At 42.0% G+C, this 27913-nt stretch overlaps 2 protein-coding genes across 3 annotated transcripts; both read right to left on the bottom strand.

The window, feature by feature from the left end:
* Window positions 1-4502: 4502 nt before the first annotated feature.
* Window positions 4503-11859, bottom strand: CPLX4 (complexin 4). The gene is made up of 3 exons (XM_064736251.1): window positions 11684-11859; window positions 9791-9878; window positions 4503-5141 (listed from the first exon to the last, which is right to left on the bottom strand). Exons 1-3 carry the CDS (start codon window positions 11848-11850, stop codon window positions 4914-4916), a joined length of 483 nt encoding a protein of 160 aa, XP_064592321.1. The 5' UTR covers window positions 11851-11859; the 3' UTR covers window positions 4503-4913.
* Window positions 11860-14415: 2556 nt separating this feature from the next.
* On the bottom strand, window positions 14416-27790 carry LMAN1 (lectin, mannose binding 1). Of its 2 annotated transcripts, none has more exons than XM_064736191.1 (13): window positions 27551-27789; window positions 26603-26757; window positions 26412-26519; window positions 25884-25945; window positions 25067-25166; window positions 23808-23931; window positions 23396-23454; window positions 22680-22812; window positions 21673-21866; window positions 21497-21567; window positions 19159-19309; window positions 18340-18461; window positions 14416-17307 (listed from the first exon to the last, which is right to left on the bottom strand). In XM_064736191.1, exons 1-13 carry the CDS (start codon window positions 27735-27737, stop codon window positions 17271-17273), a joined length of 1503 nt encoding a protein of 500 aa, XP_064592261.1. In that variant the 5' UTR covers window positions 27738-27789; the 3' UTR covers window positions 14416-17270. The 2 variants fall into 2 exon arrangements, with proteins under 2 accessions (XP_064592261.1, XP_064592260.1); XM_064736190.1 differs by having other exon boundaries at window positions 16888-17307; window positions 21673-21869; window positions 27551-27790.
* Window positions 27791-27913: the final 123 nt, after the last annotated feature.

Raw genomic sequence — 27913 nt, forward strand, 5'->3', positions numbered from 1 at the left:
AAACCCGAGGAAGCTCTAAGCAATATTTGCGAGGAAGTTTTCAAGTATGCTGCTGTAGGACAGAGCCTGTGAGAAGAGCTGATTCGGTGACCCTGTACTCCACGATGCGAGTGGGGCTGGGGGCGGTAGCAGGCAGGGCATAGGTTCATGGGGGATGAACAGAATGTTTTTGTAGGTGAGGCAGGGACCCGAATCCCACACATTTCTCTTTGTACTTGACTTGGTGGAAGACGTGGACCTTCCACAGAACCAACCAGATAACAGCATCACGTATCCTGCATCGATCTTTTCCCTGCTTTTGTCTTTCTGTCATTTTCACACCAGCACTTCCCAGTTCCTCTGAGGCACCAGTTACCTTTTGTCCCAACTTGTTTATGTGACAAACGCAGTAACATCCAGAGTGATTTTCAGTCTACACTTAGCTTTAAAATGCTTCCGTTTGGAGCCTGAGGGTGTGAATGTGGAAGAAAAGCACCACTGCTACTGCTTGTTCTTCCAGATATATTAGCTAGTCTAATAAGTATGACCTCTCTCAATAAATCTGCATTTTTTTATTCCCCTTCTTCCCTATCTGGCTCCATATCATGTAGATTTTTTCAGAGGAATCACTTCAAAGGTTGGCAGTGCTTGCTTTTGCCAGCGTCCACACCTTTTGCAAGTTTGTGTTCTGATGTCCCAAAGTAGATTTCTTTTAGGAGTGCACGGCTTTTCCTAGCTTCGGGTGAGGTTTGCCTCAGTTCACCACTGACTGCTTGGGGGTTGGTTTGAGGCCGAAAGAACTCAGACCTCCGTTTGCACAGAGGGAAGAGGCCAACAGAAGAGACAAGAAAAGGTTAGTGTGGCTTTTGTGGACACTATAAAGAGCCAGTCAATACCATTGTAGGGACATTGGAGGGTACTCAAAGCAATCAGCGAGGGGCCATTGTGTTCCTTTAATCTACATGTGTGTTTCCCAGGAACTCTATTAGTGAAGATGAATGAGCTGTGCAATGTCCCTAATTTCTTCTAATTTGAAGCTGGGGGTTTACAGCACTCAAAATCAGCACAAAACACACCTGTCCCTCCAGAAGTCCTGGGCAAAATTAGGAATCAGTTTTGCTTGTTATAGTTAGGAAAGATAGGAATGCGAGATGAAGGGGCAAAACCCCTTTAGTCAGTGCCCTAAAGGGCATTGGATCCTGGCACAGATGCTGCTTTTGGGGTACCTGTCAAAGTTGTCCGTTACAGAGTCAATACTCGGGTTTTTTGCTGTTAATGACAATATGAAGGCAGAAAAAAAGCTTTCCAGCCCTGGAGCACGGTGCTCGAGTCCCACACAGGACACAAGAGACCTTCCTCCCTGACAGAGAAGGCTCCTCTTTGCTCAGCAGTAGAATATTCCACTTGCGTTTTCCGTGTGGAGCTACGTTTGTCACTGTAGCATCCTTCTGGCAGGCGAGTGGGATTGTTGAAAGAGGAAGCCACTCCCTTGATCCCAATTGGAAAAAATACCGGGAAAAAAACCCCATAACCGTGTAGCAGAGCAGAGAGAACTCTGACTCTTCCAGCTCTAGATCTGTCTTTTCTCTCTTGCCATGCTTCAGGCACAGACTGTGTGACACGCATGAGGCATTGCAGTGCTCCAGGGAGGGAAGAAGTCTAATGGTTCCTCTGATTGCACAGAGGGTTTAGATGGACAAAGAATGGTAACGGAACTTTTCCCTTTGGGTCTGATGTCCCGGCTGTCAGTTGAATTGCTTGCAGCCCTCTGGGATTTGTATTGTATTAGTGTGAAGCCTCAGAAACTGATCCTGTGGTACCTCCCAGCTTTACAAAGACTATTGACCTTTGGGAACTTGTGGGGGCAACCAGAATCAAATTTGAGAGTATTTGTTAGGGGATGAAACAGGCAGCGTTTGTTACTTGCCTTTCCAAGGGGTATCCCCATTTCATCACCTTTTTTTTTTTTTTTTTTTTGCAATGCTTTATTAAAATTTCTGCTGAAGTTATGTTTGGAGAGTAACAGAAGTTCTCAAGATGGACCATCTGTAAAGTGCAGCTGTCTGCTGTACCTCCTTCCACGTGTACAGCGAAGAGTAAAGGGAAGTAATTTTCATCCTGTAGTCACTGTTGAGACATATGCATGGGATGTGGTTTCATGCAATGAAATCAGCACCACGAAATGCCACAGGTTCCTCCTTCCTTTTCTCCTGCCTTTTTTTTATGTCCAGGTGAAATAATTACTGCCTTGCAGAGCAGAGATTTGAAGTCACACTACAGGAGAGACATCACTCTCCAGACCAAAGATGTGCAGCAGGGGGGAACCTCCCTGAAAGATAAATGGGGCATCCAAGGTTAGACTGCAAATCAACAGGAGGGAAGCAAGGAAAAGGAGGAAATATTCACCTAGAGTGAACCTGTACCCTCCTGCAGTTTGTATGCTCTGTATCATCCAGCAGATTGATAAAAACAACCCAAAAAAAGGAATTTTTCCTCCCCAAAAATTCCTAGGGGCGCAGTTTCAGAACCTTCTTGGAAGCATAATGCATGAGGACACTGTCTCCTCCTGTCACTGTATTGCTCACACTTTTGTTGTTTTTCTGCTGAGACTTTGCTTGATCTGCCCAGGAGAATCAGCTGTGTTTTCTCACCCCCCAGAATCCTGTCTGGCGCCCAGGAGTTGCACAGAGATCTTGTCCTGCTGTCTGTCCAGGCTGTGGGTGTAGAACAGGCTCTGGGAGCCAGGCAGCCCTTTCTGGTGGGGGCACCATGGGCTGGGTGCGAGGGTGCTGGCGTTTGGGCCTGCCGTGCCCATAGGGAGAGAGGGGAGGTTCATGCTATAAGGCTATATTAACACAATCCTTCTTTACTTGTTTTCCAATTAGCCTAATTGAATTCGGATTGCTTAAGAGTGGGCACTAGAGACATTTATCTTGATGGGATGACGGCCTTGAGCTCCAGCGATCCTATTAACTCTAAGAACCCAAATCCCAGGTAGGGTCGGTCCAGCAGTAGCTGCCATGTGACCTAGCCCTTTAATCTGTTCCTGACAGAGATACACGGACACACAGACATGTCCCTGTCCATTCTCCCACGTGCACAGCTGCGTGCACACGCGCACACCAGCATTCGTGCACAGATGTGAGCACAAACATTCCCAGACCCGCATACCGGCACATGCAGTGGCTGCATTTTAATTCAAAGGTCAAAACCCTTAGGCTTGTTTATTTTGGTGTTTTATAGATAGGACAATTCAGTCTGTAAAGCAACACAACAGTGTGGAGACAGCCCCCAGGTTTATACCAATGCAGAGGGAAATGCATTGAGCCTCACAAACCTCAGGCTGGTTGAGCTGAGCTGGTGACTATTTTATATACTTTGTCTTTACATAAAGACCTCCTAAAAGACCCCGCTTGTCTTTCCACATAGATAATTTGATTCTGTGGGGCCATGTGAGAGCAGAGTCCCAAGAGGAAGAAATCAGATCTGAAGTCTTGGTGATTTTAGGCAAAACAGCTCTGATGCTTAAGGGACCTGCTGGAGATAGGTTCTGTCCACTAAAGAAATTACTTGTCAGATGAGAGCCATTTAATGCACTAGAACATCCTCTGGAAAGAGCAGGGAAGGTCAGAACTTGTAAACTCTGTGTTTCCTAGGTAAGAAGGAAATGAGCAAGAAAAAAACCATATTTTCTTAATGCTACAATGGGGAAGAAAATGGATAACAGGTTTTCAAGCAAGGGGAGGGGAGGGGAGGGAGAAAAGACAAAGAGAAGAGGAAGGAAGCAAGCAAGGAAAGAAGGAAAAGAGAAAGAAAGGAGGTAAATCATACTTAGTGAATTTGTTAATTTAAAATTATTATTTTTACTTGATTGGCTAGAGGCAGAAAGAGAGAGAGAGAGAAAGAGACTTATAAACCTGTAGGAAGGTGCTACATGTATTAATTTCCAAATTTAATTTCCAGGCTAGCTCCTGGAGAACTTACAAAGCCATTAATTTTCTAGAATTCCTTGTGAGTAGCAGCCTGCATGTCCCATAGGCACAGGCAGATTTAACATCAGTGAGAACTATGCCTTTCCTTAGGTTTAGGTGCCCCAGCCTGGCATAACCTTCCATGTTTAGCCTTCGATGGAGCCAACTCCCAGAACCAGTGTGGGGAGCTGCTTTTAGCCCTGCGCCGGTACCCCCAGCCCAAGAATTTGGCACACAGAGCAGACAAGCAGAGAGCCACTGCTGTCCCTTGGTGTTTGAAGTGCTTTGAGAGGCCGGGGAATGAGAGCAGGCTGGAGAAGCCTGCACTGCCCCAGAGCAGAGCTCACTGAGAGCCACCAAGCCTTATTTCCTCCAAGCCCCCACTCAGTGTATATGACAACATTTTTGGCCCAAGCTGTTGAGTTACATGCTTCACTTTTTGCCTTTTGCTACACTTAATACTGAGAGGATTCTAAAAATCAAGGTTTTGTAGCAATTGTCAATATCTGAGCACTGTGTTTGCCTCAAGATGCTTGAAACAGACATGTTCTTATAAGAAATATGTATGTTTATTTCTGAAAGCAGGATTAAATGAGTGGCTACCTCTATGTGATGTATCAGAAGTACGATTTTGTTCAAACATACACATTTAATAGCATTTCAGTCATGTGGAAAAAATGGAAAAAGGCACATTTTTTTCTCCGATATTCATTGTTTTAAAGCCATTTTTTTTCCATGGGGGAAAAAGTTATGTTAAAAACTGAGGATCAATTCTAACTTCTTTCTAGGCAGTCCCAGCAGGTAAAATTTTACTCTCCCCTCAGGGTTTTAAGTCTCTCTCTCATCACTTTTCTATATTTACATGGAATGCTCTAGAGCTAAGCGCTTCCCTCTGCCTGCTCTCCCTCTGCATCCCCAGCGACACAAGACTGAAGTTACAGCCTTTGGGCAGTGGTGGCTCTTCTACATCATGGAACATTTCTGCTCAGCTGCCTGTTTCATCTCAGTGAAGGTGGCTTGTGCCTTCTCTTTGATGGCATCCATGTCCATATTCTGGATGTTCTGCAGCTGGCCCAGGATAGAGTCCTTGTCTTCTTCCTCCTCCTGATCTTCTGCCACCATCTTCTGAAGGTCTTCTGGCAATCCCACATCATCTCCCGCCATCTGTATTTGATTCTCATCCAATTCACTCTAAAGCAGGAAACAAAACCAGCAGATGAGATTATTTCTGCTCTCCCAGGATCTACCAATGAGCCTCTTGTTTTGTTCTTTTTTAGGTTTTTAGCGAGAACCGAAACGTGGGGTAATAGGAGGACTTGGACAACAAAAGAGAGGAGGGAGGTTGGTTGTGAGTCTGAGAAAGCAAAAGGAGACGGGAGAAGAAACTAGTTAAGCAATTAAAAGGGCTGAGATGCAGTAAGCACTACACACACTTGCTTCCTGCCTGCCCACTGAAACACTCCATCAGTGGGATTATGTCAGTTTTTCAAACAATGGTGATTTTGTTCACATTTTCTGGTGGATTCTGATGGATCCAGAGCTCAGAAGAACAGGATATTTCGACACAGTTCACACATCAAAGATAAGCATTAATGCCTCATTACATCTCCAAAATTAACCATGACAGCAGCAAAGGCCTGATATGAATAAGCAGCAATGCTATCAGCAGGAGGTGTTTTTTAGAGTGAGGGGTCTGGGTTTTGCATGAATGAAAGGACAAATGAATGCAAGGACATATATGAGCAATGTCTGCGTTGTTGCAGGCCACAGCAAGGACAGGCAGGCTGGGGGTGGTCAGCTGCATAACCACTATTTATGGTTCCATATTTCCACATTTTCTGTTTGCAATGACTGTACTTCCCTTTAATCTGATTTTCCCCCATATCTCCTGTGAAACTGTAGGGAGCTCTAGCAGGATTGTTACTGCTATGTGGATAAAATGGGTGAGGATATCTCCTCACCTTTTTGGTAAGGGTTGCTGGAGTCAGATCTGTGGGAGCTAGAAACAATCTCCTGAACAGAAGAGGTATTTTTTATTAATTGTGTAGCAGGAAAAATGGTTTTAAGCTTTTATTCAGCAACTATCAGAGGAGTTAGCCCTTTTGAAATCCTCACCAGCAGCAGTAGAGGATGATAAAAAAATGTTAATTACTGAACAATTGCCCCTAATCAGACAATCACACATGTTCTTTCCTTTAGAATTATTTCCAGCTTAAGGCATAATCACTGAACACTGCTGTAGTGATTCACATCTTTGTCAATGTGAACAATTGTCTGGCATGTTCTTGCACCAAAGCCCAATGTCCTATGGAAGTCTGGGATGTGATGTGCAACAGTTTGGGGCTTCAAAGTGTTCTCTGACCAAAAACAAATATACTGAGATATAGCCTAAAGCAGTACAATTCTGCCCAAGCCACCTGCCTCTACCCACTTGGCATTTAGCTTTAATAGGCCTAAAATGAGCTTCAACAGCGTGGGGCTGCTCAACAAGAAGCAAAGAAGCACATGATGCATGTACGGCCTCTCCGCTTCCTTCTAACCTTTGAGCGTTTGATTCCTGTTTACTTGGATTTGAAATGGAAAAGTGAGCACAGAACCAACATCTATTTTACTAAATTAAATATGCCTGGCGCTGGTCTCTTGCCCCAAGGCCAGCTGGCCTGGGAAAACCCACGGGGATGCTATTGAACTCTGCTGCCCTACCAAACAGGGTGGTCCCATCTAACTGCCATTGGGAACGCCTGTCCCAGCTCCCAAACTGGCCGTGGGAACTGCCTGGGAGAGTGCCCAGGCCAAAACTGGGTCAGACATTATTCTGACAATTCAGCAGCATTGGCGGTGGAGTCTGAGTGCATGGTAATGTTTTTTGACCCTGATTATGCCTCTGATGTAGCCAGTCCCAGATCTGTTTTGCTATGGGTGCAAGAGAGTTCTTTACATATACAATGATACACAGGTAGGTGTGAGCAGAAAACTGTCTAAATACCTGCTTTGTTACAGTTTGACAGTAAAGCCCTCTGCCCAAATTAAGGTGCAAGGGTCCAGTTCAAGCATACCAACTTTATTTTGTAGCATTGTGCACAGAAATGAGAAAAAAGGTGAATGAGAGAGGGAGAAGGATTAAGATAGTGCAAGCAGGACATGGTCACCATCTGACCAGCGCAGGGAAATTACTTCTCTGGCTCCCACAGGTAAATGATACAGTTTAACATTAGACAGCTCCATGTCCACTGGGCAGGAAAAGCAATGTCCCTCAGGGAGGCAGCTTCTGTCACTGGAAGTTTTGTCAAGCTCCCTCACAGGGAGCACACGGCCCTCCACGAGGCGAGAAGAGCAAAGTTTGGTATTGTTTGTTTAATGGCACTTTCGTTCCTCTGAACAACGATGTTAAAGTCTTCTGTGCAACTTAAGGAGCAAAGAAGACCAAATGCTGGTTCAACGCTGCTTATATGAAGTCTGCTTGTAAACCAAAAAGATCAAAGCTCACAGACTAATTCACAAGGGAGTCAAACTCTTTTCCAGCATTCCTATGTGATGCACTGCTTTCCTTGTGCCTGACTTATCCTGCCATAACATTTGCCTATGCTTATGTGCAGAGGTCCTTAGGTAGCTGACTCCAGACCTTATCCTATGATTCATCACCTGTAATGCACCAGTAACATCCAAAATCAGAGTTCACCTTGCCTTGACCTGCAGGTGGGATTAAATCAGCAATACTGCAGCAACACCGTCCTTTTGCCATTGAAGGGCTGCAAGTACCTTGCAAGTAGCTACAAGGAGCCAAATATTGGAACCAGCAGCCTTCCTGCCCAGGAACAGCCTCAGAGAACCCAGAGATCACAGCCTGGGGCACCGAGCTGGGGAGGGGGACTGCTCCCTACTGGCAGCCGCCTTGGGACTCCTTTTTCCACAGCTCACCATCAGCTCATGCCCCTGTGTTTAGACCTTGCAGAAATTAATTGATTACTGAGTCCCAGCTCAGGAAAGAGGCAGCAAGGGGATAAGAGAGTTTGGTGAGTTTAAAAAAAATTAATAATTATTGTTAAAATATTAATGTCTATATTTATATAGTTTTAAAAAATGTTTTATATACATGTGAGGCACTGAATACACCAAAGATGAAAAAGTTGTCCATAGATCAAGTGTCTCATGGCCAAAAACATCTTTCTGATGACAAACCTAAGTTGACAACTCTGTTAATAGGATTAGGTTCATTAAGGGTCTACTTTCCCTTACAAATCTGGCCCAGATAGCATGGAGCTTTAGATTTTACATGGCAAAGGGGGGCCCTGCTTAGTCCTGAATTTCATGCTTTTACTTAAAATGCTTGCTAGTGATTGATACTGGGGATATTCAGTGTTTCTAGACCATACTAGGCTACCTGAAATTACTTTCAACTTCCAAAATATTTAGTGCATTATCACAAGCCTGAGAGCATTTGCTGCCAGTGTGTTGTATTACAGCACTGAATTGTTTTACAGGGACACATTAGCATGCATGTAGAAGTTTCATTTTCTTCCTGCTATAACTTGTTTTCATAAGGGCTGATGAAAACCAAGAAATGCTATATAGGGAGAAACGAATGCAGGAAAACGTGTCCTGCAATATTGTTTTCTGGCTTAGAGCTACTCTCCTACCTTGGAGACAAATATTCTACTGTTATTACTGAAATATGGCCCCAGAGAGCACTTGGTACATGCCAAAGCCAAAATCCTCCTGGAGATGGGTCAGAGCACCACTGCATATTCGTGTGTCTCTGAGAGCTCTGCCAAGGGGGACTGGTGACCTGGACGCCATCTCCAGCTGTAAAACGCACTGCTAGTGGGAGAATTTGAAAACCACAGACATCCAGTGATGTTTAGCTGAGAGCTGGATACTCGAGTATCCTGGAGTTTTCCAGAGCAGCCCCTCTTGCAGCTGCAAGCCCTGGCCAGACGCTGGGTGAAGCTGTTCAGGAGCTGTGGCAGCCCATGCCTCCAAAAGGAAGGCAAGGCCTAATGATATTTTACTCCTCAGCTGCTAATTAAAATGCTGGTGTTTAGAGACTTAGGCCTCCAATCCAATCAATCACTTAAAATCTTGGACTTAATTTTTTTGCATAATTAATCTTTCTGTAATTAAACTCACCCTCAGGGTATGTTGTCCAGCTAGAGCACCAGAGGAAACAGGCTCTTAGGGGTGGAATACATCTTACCTGAGTTCAGATGTCACCTGTCTTCCCTCTGGAAGTGACACAGCCACTGGGAGGTGACCCAACTCCACCCTGAATGCTTATTTAAAAGTTTGGCTAGATGAGGCTACGGGTGCTGCTTTCTTTCTGTGTATGATGAGTCCCTAAATGACTGGTTTGGATTAAGCACTACATTTTTTAGCAGCTAAATTTACAGGAGAGAGATTCTTTACCTTTCTCCATTTTAATTAATCAAAAAGCATGGGAAAGTACTGATCAGAAAATGAGTGGTAATGACTCAGAGCTGGCAGGTGAGTAATACAAATAAACTTTCAAATTGCTAAGAAGCACATATCCTTGAGGGGTATAAATGAAATATGCCAACATCTTCCCAGTAGTGACAGATCAGAGCAAATGTGTGATCCAAACCCCTGGAAAGAGTACTCTGTCCTGTATTACCTCTCTGCTCCCCATGGCAGAAGCCTACAAAATAACGCAATAATTTAAAAAATTATTTGAAATGTGTTGCTTGAAGCTTTTACTTTCAATATTTTGGTTTTCCTGAAAATATTTGACAGTGCCAAGATCACTAAAGAAAAAAGAATGGGCAGTTTAAAATTGGTTGAAATTTGGCCTCTGGACTAGAAGAGCTCATGAGCTACAGGCTTACCTTGGGCAGTCTGTACTTTTCTCTCAGGTGAACCCTCAGAACAGCTCGCTCTGCTTTTTTCTGTGCAAATGCTGCATCTCTTTCCATCCTGGAAATCAGAAAAAAATGTTCCCTCAAGATGCTAATAAAAACAATCTTTTGAACTAAACCAGTTGCTTGGCTGCAAAAAGCCACACATGGGAGTTATTCCCCAAGATAAGTAACTTGTCCAAAGGCAAAAAAGGAGCAATAGCAATAAAGTGATGCCAAAGGGCCACACTTCCTGTGCTTCTGTTACTGTGAATTTTCCTCGTCTTTCTTTGTGCATTATTTGTTTCATAAGAGCAATGAATTCTGAAGCTTCCCTGTATGGAAGAGCACTGACTTAATCTGTGATTTTATAAAATGTTTTCCTTAGATTTAAGAACTGGTCTGCACCATTTTTTATTTTGGATTACATATGCATTTATTTGCAAAATGTGTCTCCTCAAAGATTTTTGGCAACATGTTTCAGTATAGGTATTCTGGCATGTAAAAGCTACTTCCAAAATGAAATACTACTTTTCCTCTGCTTCCAAAATGAGTGTTTGGATTTCTCTCCCTCTAAGAACAAAACCCCCACAAACAAATCTAAAATCTGAGAAGTGCCCAAAGCCTGGTTGGTTACTGGTTCTAAACTGCCTGAGCACAAGTTCAGCAGGGCATATTTACTCTTCTGGTCTCCACTCCTGCACAGCTGAGCGCTGGGCAAAATCCGTGGGGCCTTGGAACAGGAGCGTGCTCTGCCCATGTCAGCGCCTTCTGACACAGCACCACACCTCACCCAGAGATGATTTTTTCTCTCAGAGTTTCAAGCTGTCCTACGGGGGTATTCCTGCCCTCCTTCCTCAGTACATTCCGCAGGGATAGGACACATGCCCCACTTAAAACAGTACACAAGTAATTCTTTTCCCAGGCATTTCCCTATCCCAGGAATCCTGTGCTTCTTCTCAGTCTCGCTGAAGCAGCTTCCTGCCAGCAGGTGGTCATTTCTTTTTTAGATCTCGCTTGACAAAAGGCAGAGCAAAACATTCTGTACTTTTTTTCCAGACCAAAGGAGACCTCTTCAGGGCTTCCTGATTGAAATGTCGGATGCTAAATACAGACCTGGATACCTCAAATTCCATCGGTCATTAACCTGGCACCTATAATCATCTTACAAGAAGGATTTACACAACCATTATGTAATTGACCATTAGAGGAACAGATGCATTTGAGATTTAAAAGTCAATCGTTTTATTTATAATTATGCATGGTTTGAACTCCTACACACGCCAAGTCTTCCATTTTACTTTTTTTCATAAACACAGCAATTGATAAAGATTGTCTTTACTGACAAAATTGAGACTTAATTGGTTTTAAAGTTCTGCTTTATTTAGTAGATTTTAGAAAAAAAAAATTAACCATCTTAAACCATTGCTCAAGATAAATGAGCACTCGGTACTTTTTCTGGTCTGCCATAATAAATGTGGACAATGAAATATTACATATTGAAAGTGTACTCCACGTGGAGTTCTAGAACAAGTCATATACAGTAGAGAATTAAATCCTGCACTACAAGCATCTTGGAAAATGTTTCTAGATAAATTAACATCACCTAGGAATGAGTCCAGCACATCAAGCTGTGGAGAGAGCAGGAAAACATAGGAGAGAGTTACAAGATGGGGGACAGGGGGGGCAGGAAGAGGAAATTTAATATTTTACCATTTCCAACTGGGGAACTTTTATTTTGGAAAGTCTTTCTAGCAAAGATTCATCTACTTTTTTTAAAAAATACTGAAGAGCAGCATGTTTGGCTTTTTCTTGGGTTATTTTTATGTGCACATAGTTACCAAGAATCAGCCCCATACTCATAATAAGGGAACAGGTACTCACTTCTCCTCAACCATTTGCTTTTGATATTCCTCATACTCCTCTCTGGTCATTCCTGCAGCTGCTGCTGGATCAGAAGGGGTGCTTTCTTCTTTGCTTTCGTCCCCTCCACCTCCAAGTCCCAAATTCTTTACCTGGTTGCTCAACATACTTTTCATTAGAAAGGCCATCTTCTCAAAAAAAAGGAAAAAAACCAAAAAACCAAAAAAAAAAAAAAAAAGAAAAAAGAAAAAAAAAGGAGCTATAAGAAAACAACTCCAAGAAAGCCAAACAGAAAATGTTTTCAAACACAACAGTTGTAAGCGAGAGAGTTTCTACAGCCACATCAGCTCTTCAAGGGCACAGTGCTAGTGAAACGTGAATGCCAAAACCAGTTTGTCAGCCATAATCTGGATTAAAGAAAGAACTCCTTAATATATAGAGGCAGATGGTTCAGATTACTCCAAAAAAATCATTAGATGCAACTACCTACTTTTTCCATTAATACTTTAAGCTAATTGTACACACACACACACAAAAATCAATTGTAGTGTGCAATAGCATTTTGACATCTTCAGTCTTGAAGTTTGCTCTCACTTTCACAGAGATCACAACATTCCCTGGATCTGAATTTAAAACCTGCCTGACTCAATAGCCATAAGAAAACAGCAAAATTCAGGCTACTGAGCGGAAAGCCCTCAGATCTGAGATTTGAAAACTTGAATTCTTCATTAAGCCAAACCCCTTATTCTTTTTATCCATGAATATTTTATCCCACTGGACAGAAATATTTTGTGTGGTTTTTCTTCAGCCCCTCATTCCCTCTGCAGATGAATGAGGCATCACTGTTATGCTTGCTTTATTTCAAGGAAGTAACCCCAAAGAAAGCAAGTCAGATCTTCCTAGTGTACTTTCTTCTGGGTTTCTGTCCGTTCTTCCCCAGGCTGTCTCCATCTAGACCCCTGCTTTGGTGCTGCATAAAACACCTGCTGTTTGTAATCCTAACTGCTGATAAAGGGTGAAAAACCTGAATCTGTGTGCCAGAAAACAGTATGGATACCTTTTGGGTCTAGATTGTTTCTGTTGGTCCTTATCTTCCTAACCTTTAGTCACATCGTTACCCTCACCAGCTCTACTCAGGCGGAGATTTCCAGGATCTGCTACCTAGGTCATAGTCTATTTTGAGAAAGAAAATCACCTGCTAGGTTTCCAAAGTTCGTGAGTTTGGGTTTTGAGCATTTATCCTACTGCAATGACTGAACGTGCCTTAATGCAACATTCTGGAATTTTGATTATCTAAATGGTTCTCCCAGCAGTCTCATCATTTCGATGAGAACTGAGAGATGGGAGGATTCCAATTTGCCTAATGCCTTAATCTATATTACAGCCTTTCTAATTAAAGCAGACCTATTACTATTAAAAAATAGAGCAAAAACAAAAACAAAACATCACGAAAAAAAGCCACCAAAAAAACCCCAAAACCAAACCAAAAAACCCCAAAGCCAAACAACAAGAAAAAAACCACCACAGGACATTCTGAAATCCTGGATTATTAGTGACTGAACAAGAAACTCTTTCTTTTTGAAACTATCACTCAGAATTGTGAATTCCAAGTAACAACTACTTCATCTTTATTTAAAATTCTCCTAGCTGGAACTTTGTAAACACTGATTTTTCCAGTGTTAGGTCTCAAGGGTCTTCTCCAAGTGTATGGAAAGTGGTACCTGTTAAGCTTTGTGCTGTTGGGCTTTACTAAAAAGAAGCTTCCCTGACTTTGCTGTAGGCTTGGATCCCTCTAGAAATGTTTCTAACATAATTTTGTGCCTAGAACTGATGCTTTCACAGGATTGAGAAAGGCGAGGACTGGCTTGGGGAGAGACTGCTAAGAGGTCTTGCCCTCCAGCTCTCAGCTTCACAGTCAGCAAAAGGCTTTCCCACGTTGAGATCAAAGATAACAAAGAGGGCTTCAAAAGCTACTGGGCCTATTGGAGCTGCTGAGAAACGCAGGAGAGCCTGGTGACAAAAGGCACAGCTCAGCCCAGAGGGATTCTGCCCCAGGCAGGTGCTCTATTGCCGTTCAGACACTTACTGCTTTTTGTTGATGGCAGCAGCCCCAGGCTTCAGGAGAACATGCAAAACAGCCGCTAAGTACACATGCTGTCACTTCCTTTGCTTTAAATCTATGTCTTTTCCTTCTAGTTTAAGCAAAATCAAAATTAAAGACTGTTCCTCTTGTATCTGATGAAAGTGGGTGATATATAAAAGCCTGTGCTCCACACCCAAGGAACACACAGATCTCTAAATCCTGCACAGAATTCAGCCTTGAAACAGGCAAATTCCAGAGGCCAGCCCAAACTCCCAATCTTTTCTAGATTCTTTGTTCCTATCAGTCACATAAGGCAAAAATATTTATGTGTTCTTGAAAGAACCAGGACTCTGCCCCTGCTTCATCCCTCTACCAAGAGGATGTAGCCATTTCTAGCAGCTGGACCATCAGAAATAAGTGGTTTAGGGTTTTGTCACCTAGAATAGATTAAATTCAAGATTCCTGTCCTCCACTTCCTAAAAAACTTGCTCCTGGCTGGGAAAAGGTCACAGAGGGAATTCAGACTCAAAATGCCATTAACTCCCCAGTGTTAGGTAGAACTAAACCCAGATCTGTAAGTGTTCTGACTCTGAACTGAGGGTAAAGAATATTTCAAATACACTTGCTTAGATTTCATGCACATGTACCAAATGAAAAGAAAAAGGCTTACTAAAAATATGCACCTTTATTCAAATAAGGTTATCTCTGAACTCCAAGTATCAATTTACATCAGTCAGAAACAAACATGAAACTGTCAGCCGTTTGAATTTAAAATAATGAAAAGAAAAAAAAATTGACATTTTTTGGTGTTACAGTCATCGATCATTGAGAAAGGTCAGATTTTCTTCCCACAGAAGTTACAAACCAGAGCAATTAATTTACAAACCGTAAACCAGGTCATTTACAAACCACATTGCGCATTTGACTTGTGAAAGATTCAGGGGTGACCATGTGTTTAATAAACCCCCACCGGTGCAATCCCATTATTTTGTCATTGCCAAATATTTGCACTTATTACCCACGATTCAAATATAACCTGTTCTCCCTAATACTGTCCAACTGCATTCTGCATCTTTTCCTCCTAGCTGTGAAACCTTACTGGATAAGAATCAAACACATTGTCACTGCTGAAAGACACCTAGCAGGAGGCTACATTGACTGAAAAATGTTCTTAGAATCCTAATTTGTTGCTATCCCTTCAAGAACAGACAGGACCAAAGTTGAGCTGGGCAGCTGGGAGTTTTCTTTTGATCCAGCGAGTTCTGGAAGCTCCAAGGGAGACAGCTGTGAGATGAATCACGAAGCAAAGTCCCCATTTTCTGGTGTCCCATATCAGACCCTCTGTTCCCTGCCACCACAGAAGTTTTCTCACGGCGTGTGGGAGCCACGTCTGACCCAGCAGGCTCCTCCTGAAACAGAGGGCTCCAAGCTTCCTTCTAGACATCGCCCCAAGCTGCTCTTCTTCCTAACCAGACAAACAGAAGAAGGGGCTGCTCCAGCTTTAAATCAAAAGAATGGGTGGGTAAATTCACAGTAACAAAAATCCAGGCTCATTCCAATGGACACATCAGAACTGCCCCTCATTCTGCCAGATATATATCAAAATACTTTCTGCATAAGGGGTTTTGCAAAGCCTGCTGTGACAGGAGTTCTGTTTGGATGCTGCGTTGATGCAAGAAGGTCTGCAACTGAAAGGAAACACCACTGTACAATTTCAGAACCATTTAAGAAAATATAGTAAGTTTCATTACAAGAGTCCGCGTTGTAATAGCTTAGACTCAAGGCACCTGGAAATATTTGCTGGTGTTGAAAGAACCGAAGAGATAAATTCCAGTGGGTTATTCTGCTTTATCTGAAAAGTTGTTTATTCATTGATTAGCCTGAGGCAGTAGTTTTTCTCATTAGTACAGCAAAATCTGCTCAAATTTAGAAATGAATCTATAAAGCTATACCGCTTGGAGTATCCTCCATACTGCAGATGTGTTAATTGGTGTAGCCAGTGTCATTTTCTTAGTATACACAGACATTCACTTTTTGGACACTGTACTTAAAGTAACAAAATATATTGCATAGATTTATCATTTCTCCAAACTGACAGGCACGATACTGAAGTGTTCTTCATTACAGTGAATTTGGCAGCACGTGTTGCACTCCAAGGGAGCAGACTGCAGAAATGCAATAGGAGTAGTCATATTACAGATCATTTTTTGCAGATTCAGATAACCAAATTAACAGTTCTAAGTGAAATATCCTGATGCATTTGTGTATTTTATAGAATTTAGGAAACCACAGAAATACTTATTCTAATTCTACATACAACTCAAGGACAAAGTTACCACAGATATGTAAACAAGGCAAAAATCAATTAATTTCACATTCCTAAGTTGGGCCCTCTGCTTTCTTTCTTTCTTTCCTGAAGCAAATGTTCACTTGATAAGCAGTATCAAAATCACATGTTCAGTCTTATGCTTTTGATATCCAAACAGGAATTGACACAAAACACTGGTTCTACAGATTGACAAACATGTCTGAAGCAAGTTTGTAAAGAAATGGGTTAACACTCAATAGCTGCAGTTTACAATACTCACCATGCCAAGATTTAAACCAAAGCATCTGTACTTGATACATGAAAGACACAAGACAGCTTTAGAAAAGTAAAGACAAATTCACACACTAAATACATCCTTGATACAATCAGACTGGAAGATGGATAAAACAATCACCTTTGTTGGGAAAGTTCCACAAATCTCCGCAAAAAATTACAGACAGACTTGAAACCATGAAGAAAGAAATCAGCCCCACAACATACTTGAAGAAACTACTTTATCACATTTTTTCTCACTGCCCAAAATCAAACTGTAAAACAGGGAGAGAAGCCTTTCTTTGCATGTTCTGTAGAATTGTTTTTTTACATCAAGTATCAAGAGTCAGGGTCTTAAAGGCCTGTCTTTGTGTCCACATATTAAAAAGGGTTTAAATAAGAATTAACTAAAATATTCCTATACTGTTAAATCCAAGTGGTAAACAAATAAAATGTCTATAATAAATTTTTACCCACTAAAAAAACCCAAATCCCACAGAAGAATGGTTCTTTGAGGTCTGGGATTTTTTACCTTCTTTTTATTTTCTTTTTTTTTTTTTTTAACTGCTATGTCAGGACACTTAGTAGCAAGTTTTCTGCACAAATCACCCATCTGCAATTCACACTCTGAACAAACACCAAGCCTGGGTGTTTCAACTCCTCCTCCGGAATCTTAACAAAAGCAGAGGAATGGGGAGTTTGCCTTTCAGTATTTGTGAAAAAGTCAGCTGAAAACACAGACAGGGTGCACAGTCTTACCCCATCCGGCATTTGCTCCCTGTTTTTAGCATCAACACTTTAAATGGGAACTCATTTTATTTAACAAAATTCAATAATTTATAATATTGAAGTATATCCAACACTAAAATTTCCCTCATTTACAGAAGTGTAGAATTTTCTGTGCATACAGACTGGTGTTATGTACACACAAATGGAAAGGGTCATCAAAAGAACTTTTTGGCTGCTGCTTCTTGTTGGCTCCTGAAAGAAAAGGCAGAAAATAATTCTTCAAGTCTTTTTAATTTGAAACTAGCTAACTGCTTTACATTTTCATTTATTTGAAGATTAGGAGATTCCATTCCTTATTAATAGAGACTTAGAGAAAATACAAGTCATATCACAAAAACAGAATTTTTTTTCTATAAACAAAGACACAGTAGCATCACTGTACTTCCAATTTTGCATCAGACACAAAAGGAAAAAAAAAAAAAAACAACCCCACAAAAACAAACAAACTGACTTTTAAAATACTCTCGAACATTTTCTGAAGCTTCTCAGTATCTGATTTGCCTAAATATCAGGGAAAGAATTGACTTTAAGTGGGATTTCCTTTTACCCTCTGGCACAGATCATTAGTTTTCTTAGTGGCTACAGACACTGTGGATCAACCACATCCAGGTGCTGGAATTACAAAAGCATCACAAAGAACTGCAGGGGACCAGCTCCTTGTTTGTCTTGGAAATCATTCCAGCTCATGGCAAAAATACTACCAAGCATGGAGGTTTTCCTTTTCATCAATGCGAATAGAATTCAACATTATGACATCTCAGGGAGGGGGAAGAGAAGAGAAAGACCATCCCAATAAAAAGAAAAAAGGAAAAGGAAAAAACAAAAGAAAAAAAAAAAAAAAAAAAAAAAAAAAAAGCAAAGCAAAGGACACAACAGTCAGGCTGAACCAGGTCAGGTTCCCACTTGATACATGGTGGGTGAATGGGGATAGAATAAACTTCATTATGATAATCCAGCATTTCCAGTGGGTTCTGGAAATGGTAAATTTTGCATTCTCAGAGGTTTTGAAGGCGTGACCAGTTCAAACCCCAAGTGACCCCATCTGAATTCAGCGTGGACCCTGTTTGGAGCGGAAGATTGAACTGGAGACCTCCCAAGGTCTCTTCCAATCGGAATGATTGCTTGCTTTAACAAGATTAACACAATGATACCATTCCAATGACATTATCAGTCAGCAGTTCTAAAACTATTTGCCCTGCTGTCTTTAAGCCACACGAGACTTACCTGTACATTACATAACCAATGAATAACACAGTTTGCACTGCCACAAATACGAAGAAATGCATTGTAGATAAGCAGGATGGAAATGGTGGCAACTCTGGACACTTTTGTTTCTCACCGGATGGCTAAAAAGCAAGAAAAGAGCAAACAAGACATCCCATCAGAAGACTTAAAAAACAAGGGCTTTGCAATGTGATGTAAAAATCAGAAAAGATGGAGAGAAACTACAGTACTCTGAAAAAATAATCTTACTACTCATCTCACTCTCTCCTCCCACCTTCACACTTCTCAGACAAATTGCCTGATGTTAAATTGAGGTTTACATGGGAAAGAACACATAAATATGGTAAATTAATCAAGGACCTTCTATAGATCATAAGCTAATTCAGCTTAACTGCTACCTAGGCTAGACTAAGGTACTGCTGAATGTGAACACAGTCATTTTTTTGCATTAAGAAGCCTTAAGCAGAGCCTGCCTGAGTTTTCCCTGATTAAAGCTCTCCCTTGTGTGCAGAAGCACCACAGAATCTCCTCTGTATAGAGCTGCTAAGTAGGGGGGAAACACAAAAAAAAAGCACCTAGAAAACCTAATTGCTTGACCTTGTTTCCACAGGAAATTAGACTAAAAATCATGCTCTTTGTGCAAAACTTCTCATCAAGACCCAGATCATGCAGTTAGGTCAAGGCAGCATAGTTTTAGTGCAGCAGCTTAATGAAGGATTAATTGCTCCCTAAATTGCATGCTGGCTCTCCCTAGCTTTTCACTAGGAGCCAGAGAAAGCCGTGTTACACTCACACTTACACTCCCAGCACATAAATTACCGTGTTGCGCTGCACCAAGTGCTCTATGTCCCTCTTCACTACGTGAAGGTGTTCTTTGATGTCGTTGAAGTGCTGGGTTGTTTCATAGACTCCTGCAGAGCCAGGGTGCTGAGCCCCACTGATGGAGCTCAGAGCGTCAGTCACAGAGCTTCTGAAACAAGACAAACAGCAACCCAGCTTTCATCACACACCAGCTTTTCTACAAACAGCAGCTATTCTGGACAGCTTTCAGCTCATTAGAATTAGGCTGAAATACATAACTGCACCAAAAGGCAGCAAATGCTACTGGCTTTCTAGAATACCTCTCAAGAAATAATCCTTTAGTCAAACCACGACTTTTGAAAATTGCTCATTGTGCAGACAGCTGCCATTTGCAGAGTGCCCCATCTCTCAGTCACACTGACAATAAGAACTAGCAAATATTCTGTTGCCAGACATCTGCTTTGCCTGCTGAGGGCTACAGAACAAGAGTTCTGTCTGGCGCTGGCCAGGGCTCCAGGATCAGCAGAGTTTAATGCAATCTTTGCAGAAACCCAAAAGCTGTTTGAAAAATAAATAAATAAATAAATAAAATCAGTCATGTAAGAAATAAAAACAAGGAAGAGGCTTTAGGGATAAGAAAAGATTTAGATACATCCTTGTTTCGTGATTACCATTTATACGAGGAACTCAATTCCCATATGCATTGTCAAAATACTTAATATTATCTTATTGTGAATTCATTTTCCTTCTACAACAAATGAAATTAAATCCAGAAAAAGTTGAGGTTTCATAACTAATTTGGTTTGAAGTAAACTAGTCAATGAAAGAAAAAAACCATAATCTCTAATCAATATGTTTATATAATTTTCCCCTACTGTGCTCTTTCTTTTGAGTTGCAAAGAGGATTATTCTACAGCTAAAATATTTATCATGTGAATGATAATCTCTTCATTATTAACAGAATAGACAATCAAAATGTATGCCTTTGGATTTCTTTTTAATTTACTTAAAACTTTCAATTTGGTCGAGATGGAACCACACTTCAATGCTTTCATGGAGCACTCCTAACTCTCTGTAGAGTGGTCAGCAATTTTTCATTTACCTGGACTTGCAATTAGTGTGACAGTGATAATTTTAGGAGTAAATTTCTCACTGGAAGGTTTTACCTTAAATAACCTGTCATGCCCACTGCCTCATAACCACTGACAGTAATTCAGTCTTTCCACACACCTCACAGTGTTGTTATAACACAAGTGGGACACCCCCTTGGTTCTTCTGCCTCCTAACAGAACCGCCTCTACATAATGAACAGAAATCTGCACGCCCACCTTCCCTCAGACCAATCCAGACTTTGTTAAAAGCAAAATAACTTCCCTTAATAGACACGCCTGTATCAAATTGAATTTCTATTGACTTTTGCATTAATAACACCCTGCTGACAGTTTCTATTGTAGGAACATGCAAGATTCTTCTGTAATCAGGTGATTAAGAAATCCACAATCTTGCCAAGAAAATTACTTGGCCCCTAAGTCCTTTTCCTGCGGGATGACAAGCGATGCACAGAGGGGCTGTTTATTTCTCTCTCTAAATAAAGCATTTCTTTAATCTAAGAAAAGTATTAAGATGATGTTACGCAAACTGTGAGCTGGTAAGTAGTCACTAAAAGGGCAGACTGCCAATGTTAACAAGAAAATCTAATTTGCTTGCAAGGTATAAAGATTTGTCAAGAATATTAACATAAAAGCTTCTGTGGAAGAACAAGTGCAAAAATGGAAGCACTCTAATCTTTATTCTACAAAAAACTGACCTACTTAGATAAATCACAGGAGCTGCCCTTAAACTAATATGGGGGTGGGGGAAGCACAACTGAAGGAATTGTTTTTCTCCTTATTTTTTTAAATACAAGGTAAGTAATGCTATGTTTTAGCTGCTGCAAATGAAGGGCTAAACCAGCTTAAAGCTATTCCTGATTAAGACAGCAACAGTAAAACATCTTAAAGGGAGTACTGAGACACCCCCATCAAACAAAAGCATCTTCACAGATCTATTTTAGCAGTATAGCACGTTCTAGATAAGGGGCTTACTTCATTGTTTTCAAAGGGGCTGAACTAAGCTGTTGAATTCCATTATATAAATAATGGAATTTCATTATAAAAAAGAGACAAATTAGGGCTCTTAGCAATCGTTGGGGCATGAACTGACTTTATTACAGAAATTAAATATATGCAGGGAGTCTTCACTAAGGAACTGACACAAACGTCAAGTCTGTCAATACTGTCTCACTGAAATAATACAGAGGATTTAAATGGAAATCATAAAATTCAAACCACAGCCATAATATTTGGAAGGTGTTTACCTCATTTCCTTTACTTGTCTAATGACCTCTTCTTGGGTTTTCACAACTGTCTCTATCTCTTGCTGGAAAACCTGGTAGGGGCAGGGGGGAAAAAAGATCAACATATCTTGGAAAAAAAAAATTAATCCCACAGCTGGAATCAGGCTGGGCTCTGAATCACCATGGGGTTTATTTACCTGTCCCTGCTGACCTGGAGACCCAGCTCCTCTTTTGGCAATCTCTTCTGTGACTGCAGAGACATATTTCCTCTGCTCGTCCAGAATCATGTCCAGCTGTCTGTTAAGCTGTTTGATTTCCAGGTGAATTCGATTTTGCCCCTCAAAGATTTGCCTCAGTTCACGATCACTCACAGTTTCAAAAACATCATCTGCTGCTAAGAAAAAACACAGGGGCTTTTTACACATGTGCACATACATCCCTCACAAGTTGCACTGGATCATTCTCCTTGCTCCCTTAACATATTCACATCCATCTACCTTCTCCTACAACTTCACCATCCCAACGTCCATAAGACTCTGTGGCAAAGGGATTATTTCTTATCAAAGAAAGGCTGAACCATATCTCAAAAATGCAGATCAAAATAACCTACAGGACCTTTAGAACATAATGTCATAATGTATCACTGTGCAATAAAGATGACAACCTGAAATTTCACCTCTAGCTGCCCAAAGTGCATTCCCAGTGTATTTGCAGTCACATACAGCTATTAAAATCCACAGAAGTAACAAATGGCTTCCATTATATTTTCAAATAATCGGGTTCTTGTCTGCCCAGCATTAGGCAAGCATTAAAAAGCTTTTCCATGGTAAGCACATGTTCCAAGATATGCACAGGCCACCTTTAAAAAAGTTTTCTATGAATGTGCAGAAACAGACCAAAAAGACGTCCTTTAAATAATGAAAAAGGCCATGCTGCCTTAATCACCACCTTACAGAGATGCATAACCTCCTCCCCCTTCTGTTGTTCATAATTCCCACCATGTTTCCAGTTGTTCATTTTGTTCTCAATACAGGCACCACCAAGATAAATTTAGAAACAGGAAACAAATTACAGTAAAGATTTTAAAATAATGTAAGTGACATCAGTGGGAGCTTAGCAAGATCAGCCAGAGTATCCCTAGTTCAGAACATCCTGGAAAACAAATGTTTTCCTGGACAACTGAAAAATAGCTCAAATAACTTGCCTGGCTGTCCTTGCACATCAGGATGTTCCCTTTGAAATTCTTCCTTCTTCTTATCCAATTCTTGCTGAAAGTGTTCAAACTCTTCTTGATACTTCTCTTTATCTTTCTGAGGGATTTCTGCATCTGATGTTGGCTTTAAAACATTATCAGAGGGAAGGGCACGTGTGAGATTTTTTCATGTTCTCCCCCACTCTTAACGCAACTGACTCTCCTGGTCAGATTGCAGAAGTGAACACCAAACAAAATTACTGCAGCACATTCATACATTCAGCTGAAGTGGAAAATCACACATTCCCATGTAGATCAAATAGAAAATTTTCCCAATACAAAATTAAAACAAGTTTAACAAGGTAAAATGCTGTTTAGCAGTACGGAATCATCCTAGAAGCAGGGAAAGTTGAAAGTGACAACAAATATTTGCCCACTTCCAAAAGAAAATGTACTTTATAATACTGCATAGTTTGATTTAACATAATGAGTTTTGTTGCTTCAGTGGTGGTTCCAGAATCCTGGTCTTGAGAACATTAATGACAATATTACTGGAACATTACAATACTAGTTCAATGTTTCTAAACCACATGACAGCACAGTCACATGCCAAAATTGTGAGACAGGAATGCCACGTGTGACTTAAGAGGAAATACCATAATTTGGCGCTGCACATACAATAATATGTATAATAAAATATTTTACTAATCATGCATAAAAATTCTTACTGCTTCTTTCCCAGGTTCAGTCAGCTGGAAGGTCAGAAATGACAGCACATCATGGTCATCTGTATTCAACAAACAAAAAATAAAAACACCTTACAAATGTGTCTAACTCCCAAGCCAACCTTCCACTTGCAAAGGATCTTCAAAAAACTGCATCCTCACAAGTGTTTGTGCAGTGGGGAATGAGAATCTACAGGGGCTTTGTCAGGAAAAAATGAAAATTCTTTAGCTGCAGCAAGGAAAAGTCCAAAGCATGTAAGTAATTTGGGACTGCAAGAGGGTTCATTACATCCCCATGGTCAAAACTTAGTATAACGGATCAACATGAGTAGTAAAAACCCAACCACCCAACCAAACTTTCTTGCAAACCTTACAAGTCCCCACAGCATTTGCCATAATTTTTAATGTTTTCTACCTGCAAGTCCCCCTGTGGCTGCAGATATTCCAAAGTACCCTTGTGATGGCAACACCATATCTTCCACTTTGGCACAAAACTCGTAGTCCTCTTTATCCGGAGTAAAGCCATTATTAATTAATACCTAAAAGGACAAACACTTATGATTTTCACCACATTTTTGTGTTAATTTTTTTGTCAGTTCGCAGTAATGATCACAAAATACAACTTTATTGGGTAACTCAACTCATAAAAAACTATTTATGTTTGAAAGAGACATTTTACCAACATTTTACATAAGCATTCTATTTGCAAAAGTCCACATCCTAAGAAAGTTCTGGGCAACACAGAACTGATCTACACCAGTCATCCCTTGCAGTTGTGATTCAAAGCTTCAGGAGATTCTGCAGATGCATCCCCAGAGAAAGAGAGAACTGCAAAGTTTAGCAGCCACATCTGGGACACAGGAGCTCCCACAGGAGGCATCAGGCCCCAGGTGAGAACAGAGCAGCCTTGGAGGCTGAAGTTTAACTTTCATTCAGGAGTGACATGCAGCTTTTCCCATGACAACACAGTACAAGGTCTGCCCTCTTCTAGGTACAGTCATGTTTACTTTTAGAGAAACTTCTACTACAAAATGATAGCTCTGCACTTTATGGCTGCTACCTGTGAATATACGAACAGCACCTTTCCAGAAGGGATCAGGTGCCAACAAACACACACTCTGTAGCTTTCACAACCTGGCACCACATTAGTATTTTTCTCTCCTTACCTAGAAGGAATTCACAATCCGCTAGTATTCAGAGAAGCCTTAAAGACCCCCTTATACCAGTGGGTTTTAGTCTTTAGTCTTGAAAGCCCCTGTTTCTTGGAGGTGAGAAGCCCCAAGTAGAAAATTTAAATCTACTGTTGAATAGTTTTAGGTTTTTAGCCACATTTCAAGAACTTCTGGTTCAAAAATCAGCTATAAAACCCTCTGCAACTCTGCAACAATTAGCTTAAGAAATACCAAGCTCAGGAGCAGCTCAATCACCGGTAGCTAAAACAGACCCTGGCTTTGGGACACCTCTCCAGGTAAGTCCAGAGCAACAGAAGGGTTTGAGCACATCATGAGTGTGTTTGCACAACTGCCTCCCAAGTCACATCAGAAAAATCAGCAATACCTGCATTGCAATGCAGCCAAAACGCTGGAAATGACATATTTCTTGCAACTCTGGGAAAATCCAGTCTCACATTTAAGAAGCTGAGAAAAACAAGTAATTGTGTTATTTGGGACTCACAGTCAGTGTTTTTTGGTAGTAGGTGATCTTGACTCGCACAGGATAGGGCTTGTTCCGAAAGTCCCTCTGACAGGATGCCAGGGCTTGCGTGGATCCATCGCTGTGCAAAAAGAGAACATCCATACAACTCTGTGTTATCATTAATCAACTGGGAAAAAAAAAGTGTCTGACTCTCACTAAGCAACCTCAGCACAGTTTTTCAATCTGCAAACTTTTCCAGGCTGTTCTGCAATTGCACTGAGCTTTCTGCAGGGATCTCCAGTACTGACTGCATGCTGTACTCAGGACACAATGCAGAGGGAATGCAGCAATGGGGAGGTCTGTTTTCTGAGATACATCCTAAGATACAATTTTTAGATATATTCCTGCATCCAGGAACCTAGATGGAAATAACTGCACCGACTGAGCTAGACACCTCTCCTCTCTGAAATCCAAAAAGGCGTCCATTGTGCTGCTGATAAACAACTGGAAACCAAAATTAATCCAACTAATTTAACAGCAATTTGCTTTCAGTCAGTCACTTCTGCCAATTATTAGCTGTGTGTGGAGGAACCCCATAAGCAATAGTCTGTACTGTACCTGTATTCGTCTGAGTTCACCCATCCCAAAGGGCATATGCCAATAAAATATCCATCAGTTGCCAATTTCTCTGCTGTTACTGCCAAAGCAGTGTTTTAACAAATAAAAACCCTCAAATGTAAAGGAACCAACAAAGTTTTGTATGAAAGAAGCCTTTATAATGCTTCTCAAAGGGTTTCATGGAACAATTCATCATTCAAAAGCAAGCATTCAGCAATAATGCTGAAAATAAACTTACTTCTGATGGTCATACAGCAGCTTTCCATTGTTGCCTACAACAATCACTCCGGGATTGTTTTTCTAGGGAAAGAAATGGCACACAAATGGATTAGTTTAATGTGAAGGGAAATATCAGCAACATCTGTGAAAGCCTTCTGCTAAAATCAGTCCAAAACACCTACAAGCAAGCCAAAGTTATGCAGGGAAAGCAAAAACACCCAAGCAGACCTACTACGTATTGTTTAAGCTTCAGGATCATTCTGGACTGGAAAATTGAGAACTGAATACAGCAACTGTCATCCTCATCAGCTACAAAATCTTTGCTGCTGAGCTGCCTCAAAGCAGACTTCTCCCAAGAAAAAGAGCATCTCTGAAGACACGCATAGAAATTGGTGTTTCCAGTGGAAGGGAAACCTGACTGTTTTATTTTAGCCCTTTGAAGTGAAAGAGGGGAAGAGTAAGAAAACAACATCCTAGTTTCTTCCTCAACAGGCAGAAAGACAAATTAATTTGTCATCTTTGCTGCAAGAGTTTCCTTCCAACCAACCTTCCCATCATTGTCAAATGAATCAAAGAAAATTCCAACACCGTTCCATTTATCAGCTGCCCCGAAAACAGGACCTTCCAAGCCTTGCTCTTCTGTAAACCAGATGGCCTAGGAAGAAAGCAAAAAGTCGTAAGTCAAGATTCACTTTTAAAGCACATTTGTTCTTCTCAGTTACATTAAACCGCTCCTACCAATCCATCAGCTCCAATGCGGCCTCTTCCTGTAACTCGAAAGGTCACTTCCACTTCCCAGTATTCAAATATTGATTTGTTTTTTGTCCACACGGAGCCCTTCTGGCTTTTCAAGGAGGTTGTTATACGGATCTGATCTGCACTTGGGATGGCATCTGTAAAGAAAACAAGATGTTCTAACTTTCTGCTTAGCGGTACAAAAGAACGACAGGTATACATTCAGAGAGAGATTCATTTGCTTGCATTAGAGAACATTACTTTTAGGGATTATTTTCTTGAAAAAGAGGGGGGGAAAACTCATCTATAGGCAGTTGCCTTCATGTCACTTGCATCATGACGTCAAGTAAAAGGTACATTTGAGAATTAAGCAGTAGCAACTAAGTTAAAGTCTGACAAAAACCAAAACCACAGCAAAAGTTATTGCAGAGAAACTGTGAAGATGGAACTGTAAATGTCAACACATTTCACAAGGGGGGACACTCAGGAAAGGCAACGAGCCTTTGGGAGCACCATGGAACCCTTAACCCAGAGCGCACAGAAACAAACGTTCTTCAACCAAGTCCTATTTGCATTTCGAGCTTTGAGACGCCGAAAGCCAGCGGTTTGTGCGGCAGCAGGGCCCGGGCCGAGCTGGAGCGCGGCAGCAGTGACACATCAGCACTTCCCGGCAGCGCCGCCAGTGCCCTCCCCGGGCCCGCGGCCGCCGCACCACGAGCCCATCGGGCCATGGGCGCCTTCGCACCTGCGGGCGGGCCCGGGCACCTCCTCGCCGCCGCCGCATCTCCCCTGCGCCTCCCGTGCCACGTGGAGCCCGAGGGCACGGCCGGCACCCACGGCCAGCTTCGCCCGCGGCTTCTCCCCGAGAGCCCGCGTCCCCCGAGCGGACCCTGCCGCCTCCACCCCGGGAACGCCGCTGGCCCGGCCCCGGCACCCCCGCCCGGCACTTACTGCCCGTGTGCACCCAGAACGGCACCGTGCCGTCCGCCTGCACCAGGTGCGGCCCTTTGAAGCTGTACTTGTACTCGAAGCGCCGATGCGGCGCAGCCGCCGCGCTCTCCGTGGCCTGTGCACCGGAGAGCGCCGGGCGGCCGAGGGCGAGCAGGAGCAGCACCAGCGGGGCGAGCGGCGCCGCCATCTTGGTCGAGCTGCGGGGCAATGCACAAGGCCAGCGGGGCGGCCCCTGATTGGCCGAGCGCGGGGGCGGGCACGTGAGGGGCGGGGGGAGAGGCGGGACCGCGGTGAGGGCGGGGAGAGGGCTGGGCTGAGGGCGGGGAGAGGGCGGGGCTGAGGGCGGGGAGAGGGCGGGGCACC

Source organism: Zonotrichia leucophrys, chromosome Z (assembly GCF_028769735.1).
Source record: "Zonotrichia leucophrys gambelii isolate GWCS_2022_RI chromosome Z, RI_Zleu_2.0, whole genome shotgun sequence".
In the NCBI taxonomy this organism is placed as follows: domain Eukaryota; kingdom Metazoa; phylum Chordata; class Aves; order Passeriformes; family Passerellidae; genus Zonotrichia; species Zonotrichia leucophrys.

What these genes read in the sequence shown, in the direction of transcription:
- CPLX4 (XM_064736251.1), bottom strand. Translation starts at nt 11,850, where the DNA reads ATGGCCTTTCTAATGAAAAGTATGTTGAGCAACCAGGTAAAGAATTTG. An exon ending in AAGCAAATGGTTGAGGAGAA is followed by an intron (nt 9,879 to 11,683) that starts GTGAGTACCTGT and finishes TCTGATTTCCAG; the next exon opens with GATGGAAAGAGATGCAGCAT. An exon ending in AAAAGTACAGACTGCCCAAG is followed by an intron (nt 5,142 to 9,790) that starts GTAAGCCTGTAG and finishes TTCCTGCTTTAG; the next exon opens with AGTGAATTGGATGAGAATCA.
- LMAN1 (XM_064736190.1), bottom strand. Translation starts at nt 27,737, where the DNA reads ATGGCGGCGCCGCTCGCCCCGCTGGTGCTGCTCCTGCTCGCCCTCGGC. An exon ending in TGATGTGCAAGGACAGCCAG is followed by an intron (nt 21,870 to 22,679) that starts GCAAGTTATTTG and finishes GTTTTTTCTTAG; the next exon opens with CAGCAGATGATGTTTTTGAA. An exon ending in AGACAAGTAAAGGAAATGAG is followed by an intron (nt 19,310 to 21,496) that starts GTAAACACCTTC and finishes GTCTTGTTTCAG; the next exon opens with AAGCTCTGTGACTGACGCTC.